This window comes from Mercurialis annua, linkage group LG7 (assembly GCF_937616625.2).
Source record: "Mercurialis annua linkage group LG7, ddMerAnnu1.2, whole genome shotgun sequence".
NCBI classification, from domain to species: Eukaryota; Viridiplantae; Streptophyta; class Magnoliopsida; order Malpighiales; family Euphorbiaceae; genus Mercurialis; species Mercurialis annua.
In genome coordinates this window covers 8,228,324-8,236,840 of record NC_065576.1, presented here as the reverse complement: position 1 = coordinate 8,236,840, position 8,517 = coordinate 8,228,324, and the positions used below count along the sequence as shown (strand labels likewise).

At 31.2% G+C, this 8,517-nt stretch overlaps 1 protein-coding gene across 1 annotated transcript; it reads right to left on the bottom strand.

The window, feature by feature from the left end:
* Positions 1-4,579: 4,579 nt before the first annotated feature.
* LOC126655304 (serine/threonine-protein kinase SAPK1) lies at positions 4,580-6,758 on the bottom strand. The gene is made up of 9 exons (XM_050349426.2): positions 6,359-6,758; positions 6,191-6,265; positions 5,972-6,073; positions 5,733-5,786; positions 5,556-5,648; positions 5,391-5,483; positions 5,209-5,313; positions 5,034-5,132; positions 4,580-4,965 (listed from the first exon to the last, which is right to left on the bottom strand). The coding sequence occupies exons 1-9, from the start codon at positions 6,476-6,478 to the stop codon at positions 4,702-4,704; spliced, it is 1,005 nt and encodes a 334-aa protein (XP_050205383.1). The 5' UTR covers positions 6,479-6,758; the 3' UTR covers positions 4,580-4,701.
* Positions 6,759-8,517: the final 1,759 nt, after the last annotated feature.

Sequence of the window (8,517 nt, the reverse complement as noted above, 5' to 3'; positions counted from 1 at the left end):
GGATTCCGCATCCACTTCGCCAGCAAACGAGCTAAGGACTCAGACCAGGCTAAAAAACGAGCTAAAACAAGCTAAAAACACTAAAAAATGAATGCTGGAAACTGCTGCTGCTGCCCGTTGTACCTACACAGCCACTCAACCCGACAGCGCCGCCAAAACAAGGTGGCGGCGGCGTCACCACAAAATTATTTAATTATTTATTAATAATAATACAAAGGTTAATATCAGTTATATATATTTTATAGGTTCAATTTGAAGATGTTGTCGATGACGGTATTAACTACAGTGGACAATTAAATGTCGCACATCTGTTTGAAAGTGATTCTGAAGCGATTAAATGGGCTGAAACAATTGCTATTCAGATTAGATTTGAATTGGTTATATCTTCTCACAAAAATGGGGGGACTCGAAAGATTCTGAGATGTTCACGGGGTGAGCGATATAGAGATTCTTTGGCAGATTCTGATTCCTCTTCACATAAGAATACTAAGATGAAAGCGTGCAAATGGACCTTTTCAGTTGTGGTGAAATTTTATAAAAAAAATATGGGTTGTCATTGCAAAACCTGGGATAAAGAGTATGCACAACCATGATTTAGCAATGTATCCTGAGGGATATCGACAGATGAGTGGACTAAGTCCGGCATCCAAACTCATTGTGCAGGATATGAGTGCAGCTCAAGTTAAGCTGTGTGCTATTTTGACATCCCTTCAGGTAACCCTACACGCAAACAAGTGTACAACTATAGAGATAGTTTGAGGAGGTCCGGTTTTGAGGGTAGAAACGTGGTGGGGCAGTTTTATCATCTGGCTGTGGAGAGGAAATATATGCACTGGACGCTTGCTGATCAGGATACGAATGCGTTGACTCACATTAATCCAGTATTTTAAATAACATAATAATTGAGTTTTTTTTACCTTCAGACGATGCACCGACAAACTTTCCTACTTTCCCCTTCCTCGGTCAAGCATCAACGACCAGTTCAGACTCCTCTGAACTCTCTATATTTTCCTGATAAAGCATGGAATTCCACTCCTCTTTAAAACACGAGGTCTACCAACCGGATCAGCTCAAATTTATTGCTTATGTCGTCGCGCTGAAGCGGTCACACCACGAGAATGGCCGTGTCGAAGTCCCGACCCCTCTAGCTCCGGATCCATCCGTAGCTGCCGAGCAGTAGGTAGATCTTTCCCTCTACCGGGCCCTTTACTCTACTATATTCAGTTTACAATAACATTAATTAAAATACACTATTTATATTAATATAAATTAAAAAATAAAATTAACATAAGTAAATTCAAAACTAACCCTAAACTCTAAAATTAAACCCTAAACTCTAAACTCTAAATTATAAAGTATAAATCCTAATCTCTAAATTATAAACCCTAAATTGTAAATTATAAACCCTAAACTCTATATTACAAACCCTAAATAATAAGTTATAAACCCGAAACCATACAATTATTCTATAAAAATTAAACCATAAACTCTTAATTATAATAAAAAAGAAGTTACTTATATTATACTAAATTAATTTATTAAACAAATTAATTATGTAATTTTAAATAATTTTTTTTTAAAAAATAAAATTATAGGTGGCAGCGGCGACGTTTCCGATCGCTACCGCATTGGCAGAAACTGCCCTACAAGGGCGTTTTTTCAGTTGTGGGTGTTTTTCATCGCCTGGAAACGCCCTCCAGGGACGTTTCCCGGCGACAGATATTTTTTAAAAAAAATAAAAAAAAAACAATAGAAGGGTTTGGTCGTCGGAATTTCCATTCGTCGGAATTTGAATGAGTTGAGAGGATCTGGTTTTTTGTTTTTGAATTGAAAATAGGGTAAAGAGAGTTTAGGTAATAATAGAAGCGGTATTTAGTAGTACACTAAAATTATTTTATTTACTTGACCATATCTGGGGGTGAGCATCGGTCGGTTCGGTTGAAATTTTTTCGGTATTTTCGGTTTTCGGTTAAAAAAATACCCAAACCAAACCGAATCGAACTTTTAGTTTGGAGGTGAAAAAATCAAACCGAACCAAACCAAAAAATTTTGGTTCGGTTAAAACCGAATTTCACTATTTTTTATTTTTTAAATTTTTTTATATTAAAATTAATTGAAATATTAAATAACTAGAGTCTGATAAACTTTCATATATGTTTAAATAACAATTATTAACTCATATATCACCAATAATTAAGATATAAAGATAAAAAACATATAAATATAAGTATATATGTATATTATTTTTAAAAAATATATATATTTTATATTAAAGTTCGGTTAATTTTTGTTTTTTGGTCGGTTCGGTTTTTAAAACACTCAAACCAAACCGAACACCGAACACCAAACTTTGCATAAAGTAAAAACCGAATTAAACCGTTTTCACCGAAAAACCGAACCAACAACAAAGTTCGGTTCAGCTCGATTTTTCAGTTTGATTCGGTTCTTGCTCAACCCTAACCATATCAACTCCATTCGCCCACTTAATTTATAAAGTAAATATTGTATAACCATGTCTTAATCACTAGAAAGCAATAGAAGATAAGATTAAAAAAAATGTAAATTATATTACACTAATAATGAAATATACAAGATGAGCTTTTTTATCATATGAATGATAGAGAGATGTAATTACACATTTGATGTTATCAGGTCAGCTTAATGACAACCACATGGTGAATTGACATCTACTAATGAGTTTTGTTTAGTGATCATGTTTACAATTTTTTTTTAAATAAAAATATTTATATATAATTTTAAATTTTAATATCAAAATCCTATTTAGAGCACGTCTTTATTACTTTTTACTCTCACACTTTGATAACCTACTCCAGATTTTCATTCAGCATATATATTTTTCACTCTTACAAAAGGTTTCTAAAACTTCACTTTACAACCTTTTTTTTAGAAAAACAATTTTTAAAGAGTTTCAAATAATCTTAAACTCTTTCAAACAATTTTGAAAAACACAATTCACAATCGTTTTCAAAATAATTTCTAAACAGATTCTAAAAAGAGTTTTTATAGTTTTGAATAGTTTTTCAAAATAAAGTTAAAATGAGAGAGAGAGAGAGAAAAAAAATAAAGTTTCACAATGGAACTATGTTTCACAAAAAAAATTAGACATGGAATACTTTTTAAAAATTCTGGTTTTTTTTTTCCAGAATATTTCATTGATTATAAATGATTGGGTTTATTGATTCAATATTTAAATTTTTCGGAATGGCTAACATAGAATATTTTTTCATAAAGATATTTAATAATAATATAATTTTTTTTTATAAAGTACTCCCCTAAACAATTTTTTTAATGTATGCCGAATTTAATACACCATTATTGAATTAGTGATAAATATTTTTTTCTATTTATAGTTGACGAATAAAATCATACTCTGTATTTAAAATTTTACATTTTTTTCCTCAAAAGCTAAATTTTTTATTAATAATAATAAAAAATACAGATAAACGATTCCTCAACACATTGAGTGAACTATTCTAAAAGAGATGATGAAAACTGTAAAAAATTATAGTCATCGATTAGGACTTTTCTAATCATCAAGCGGATCATACAAAAAAATTAGGCTTGATTTTATTAACAAGCTCGCACAACTTCTGGAACGTTCTAAAAGAGCCTAAACTCTGAACGTTCCATATTAAGTAATTAATTATTGATCTCGATAGTCCTGCATCGCTTGAGCCACCGTTAAAGCAACAGAAATACCTTCCTCATTAATCAACTCCAAAACTCGAACCGCCTCTGGTTTATAGTTAGAAATCCGTCGTAAGATGACGACTCTAAATGTTTTAGAGATCCAAGTTGTTTGCACCGGAAAAAACAATTTCATCTTCAAAGATGAAAACAAAAATTACTCTTAATTTCGATCAGATCAGATCTAATCCCAATTAAAATATTATGGTAGAAATTTATTTCTATATCTAGACCAAATTGGTCAAGAAAGAAACTTTATTCAAAATTAAAGATAAAAACTATAAAACCCCAAGGCGTAGATGAGTTGGTAAGGCGCTCTTCTAGCTTAAGTGAGGTCGCGGGTTCGAACCGTACTCATGTATGCAGCCGTTTAAAACTTGGGGCCAGAGCTTTGCCTCCCGCAAGGGACCTACCCCGCTCGAATGGGGATTAGTCTGAATGTGGAAGGATTAAAGGTGCCGTTTCATAGTTGGAACCCGTTCAGGACACCTCATGATCAGATAAAAAAAAAGATAAAAACTATAAAAAAAACTGGAAAAAACCGAATTTTAGAGATTGGGACAAATGAATTGAGGTATTTCAAAAGAGAGGGACGGCTAGGATTAGGGTTAAATCGATTTTTTTACAATTAACTACTCATTCCACCAAGTAGCGTAATAAAAAATGAACAAGAAAAACAAACATTCCTGCTAAAAAGAGTAGAATGACACTATTAAAAAAAGACATAACGAACCAAAAAAATTAAATCTTTACAACCTTTATCAATTCTAATCAAAATTTAAATTTCATCCATTTTATCCCGATTTGAAATTTTTATTTCAATTATAGCATTATAGAACTAAAAATATAACATAAGCTTACAAATAAAATCTATCTCAGAATCCTGAAGCAGGATTTTGAAAACTATTATAAGAAGCAAAATAACATACATTAATAAATTATCCTTTATACACAAACTTTAGTCCTAAGCAAAATCAGCATGAAATTTTGCATTCACAACGCACAAACAAAATCACCGTCTGTCTCAAAGTCATCATCATCTATATCAGCATCATCAATATCATCAAGATCCATGTTTGCTTCCATCATTAATTTATGCCCATCTCCTGGTTTTCTTGCTTCTTTTATTATCTCTATTATTTCTTCAATGCTTTGTGATTCTTCTTCATTTCCATTTTTTTCATCTTCTTCCATGGATTCCTCACTCAAATTCTTTAAAAACCATGGGTGCTTTTTGATTTCTGGTATGGTTATTCTCTGCAATTACAAAGAAATCATGTAGTGTTGTGTTTAAAGAATTATTATTATGATGGCATTATTATTACCTTTTCAGGATTCGCTACAAAAATCCGAGATAGAAGATGTCTGCATTCCGTGGAAACTCGAACGTAGTCTGGAATCGAGTAATGAACACTCAGAATCCTCTGTTTTGATAAATGAAGATAAAATTAGTATACGCTAGGTCATTTTATATCGTCTATAAATTCCGACATAAGAAACCTGAATTGTTTTTCTGAAGTTTCTTGGATCTTCAGGATCTTCGAAAGGATAAGCACCAACCAGCATCACATACAAAGTAACCCCACAGGACCAAACATCTGCAATCTATTTATAGATTTCTCAATGACACCAATATAAGCGTTTTTAGTGGTATTACTTTACGGAAAGGGATCGATAAATACCTTGCCATCATATTCTTTTTTCGACAAAACCTCGGGTGCAATGTAGGCAGGAGTTCCGACTGTAGACTTTGGTTGAGAATGCAATACGGAAGACTATAAAAAATACAAAAGAAACTGTCAGGATCTACATTTTAATTCCTTAAGAAGAATTAGCAAGTTCATTGCCTTGGAATAGCCAAAATCGCATATCTTCAGGCGCGGGGCGGAGCTTCCATCTAGCAGTGTGTTTTCCAGTTTCAAATCTCTATGGCAAATTTGCTGTAGCATATAGCAAAGAGTCATTAATTTCGTCGTAATCACGGATTCAGTTGTTTACTAATTCAATTGGGGAGAGAAGAATACCATAGAATGGCAATAACTGACTCCTGATATGAGTTGCTGGAAGAAAAATCTCGCCTGATAAAATTTTACAGAAGCACAACAAAATTTCAGCTATATAGCACGGAAATAGAAATTCGAAAGGTAAAAGGCTATAAATATTGAGTTTTAGAGTTTCAGAAGCGTTTTCGAAAACATAAACAAAGCGCTGAAACATAGAAATCGAAAGAATTTGAGGGAAAATGTAAAAGAAAAAAGTAAACCTCGTCTTCACTGAATTTACCAGCATTACATATTCTCTCAAAAAGTTCACCTCCAGCTGCATATTCCATAACTATAGCTAAATGAGTTGGTGTCAGAAATACCTGCAAAACCAATTCACATTTTTCTTACAATTCATTCAACAATCTAATACGAAAATTCTCTAAAATTATTCATAAAAAAATATCTATAATCTAACACACGAACACACACGCACACACCTCTTTGAATCTGATTATGTTGGGATGCTTGAGCGACCTATGATTCATAATTTCTCTCTGAACATGCTCATCAATCTGTTGAAAAAACCCGAAATCAAACCGATCGAAACTATTAAACAGTCAATCCAAAACTAGCCAACAGAAGAACGAAATGAATGAATTATATACCTTGAGGTCTCGTTCAATATACTTGACAGCATAAAGTTGACCACTCAATCTATCTCTCACAAGCTTAGCAACACTGAAATTTCCTGACCCAAGATCTCTCTGTATCTCATACCGCTCCATCAAATTTCTTTTTGTTTCTTGATATGTACACAAACGATGTAAATGATTTCTTGAATTGTCTTCAGTACTTACGCTATAAATTTATATATTTTGACTGAATTTTCTTTTTCAGAAAAAGTTGAGAATCTTTATATTGTTCTCCAAAGCTAAGCCGTGAATTATTTGTTTGATGGCAAAGGGTTCATAGTATTGCTGTTATTGGAGTGTCAAGAATTGGAACTTGAGCTTGGCTGTGTCAACGGACAAAGACAACGACGACACTACCAGACATTCCACGTGGCGTTTTGTTACTGGTTGGTTCGTTCGCTTTCCTACATAGTTGTTACCCACTTATGACATGGCTTGCTTGCCATCCTCTCCTTTATGCTTTTAATTTCATTCCTTCAATCATCTACTTGGCTACTCGATATGTGTAAAGGTGTGCCAAAAATCGAATATTAATAACCCAATTTCAATTAATAAATGGAGTTTACTAATTCCAAATGATTTACTTTAAATAATTTGAGAATTAAAATCAAACAAATAACTAAAATTTAACTAAATTTATTAAAACAACTTTAAATTTTAATTTGGTCACTATTTTATTGATAATTGGAGAGGGGAGCGCTTGTGGAAGAATTTGAACTCACGAGTTAACAGTTCCAACACTTATAACATTTGAGCTATTAAAAATAAATATATGAACATTTTTTTATAGTAATATATAATTATTTATAATATTCAATTAATAAAGTTTTGTTTTACCCTTGAACTTGTTATAAAAGATCAATTAAGGCCAAATTCATGACTTTGAAAAAATAACATCCCGAACTTAGTATTTTGGCTCGTTTTACCTCTCGAGCTTTAGATTGTACAATAATTTTTTGCCACATCAGCTTCAAATGCTCCAATCAATTTTTGACATCTTATTTGAAAGGGTTAAACGAGCAAAATGCCATGTCCAATGTTTTTTTTATAAAACCATGAATTTGAACTTAATTGATCATTTGTGTCAAATTTAAGGGGCAAAATTAACCTATTAAATATTAAATGTTTTATAATATTTTACATATTGTAAATTTAAGTTCATATTAATGCATTAATGAATTTTTTTATTTAAAACCAAATTAGAATGTTTAATTTATTTCTCCACTAATAAATATTACTAATATAAAAAATGTAATATTATCGTAATTTTTAAATGATAGGAATATGAAAAAAATAAATTAGATAGACTAAGTCAACCACGTCATCCATAAACTAATCTATTCAATTATAATATATTTTTAAATAGTAGCATTATCGTAATTTTGGTTGTTACCATTTTACACCTTTTAATGTTGATATTACGATAATACCACTATTTTAATGAAGTGTTATAATATAATAAGTTTAGTCTATGGATGATGTGATAGACCGAATCTATCTAAAAATTTCTCCAACAATATATAAGTCTAATATATATTACTTAATTTTTGCAACTTTTACCATTTCCAAAATTGAAATAAATTTATAATTATAGAAACGGATTCCTCGTAATAGTGCATTGACATCATTTTCTCTTTCGGATTAAGCAAAGTAGTTCTTTCTAATAATAATCACAAGGCTTCAGACGTGTTCTAATTTAACTTTTATTCCTACATTACAAAATCATTATGGATTAACTTGTTTAAAGGTTTGTCTTTTGTCCAAGTCAACTTAATCAAATAAATATTTTAATTAATCTGCGCCCCTCTCCAATATTTTGAAATGGATGGGTAGTATTATTTTTAATAGTTGACTACTATTTCAGTGATTCAATGTGAGTAAAAAAAGAGAGAATAATACAGGTAATGAATATTTATTTGAACCATAAATAAATGAAATTGATACTATAGGCAAATAAGATACTCCATAACACATACTACAGTATGTTACATGTGTGCGCGGAGATAGCGTGTATGGAAACACATGAATTATTGGAAGAGCATTATTATAGCCATAGACTTAAAAAAAACATATATAAAGTAAATAAATATTATGATAAATAGAACTGTTACAATAAAAATATAAACTAATAA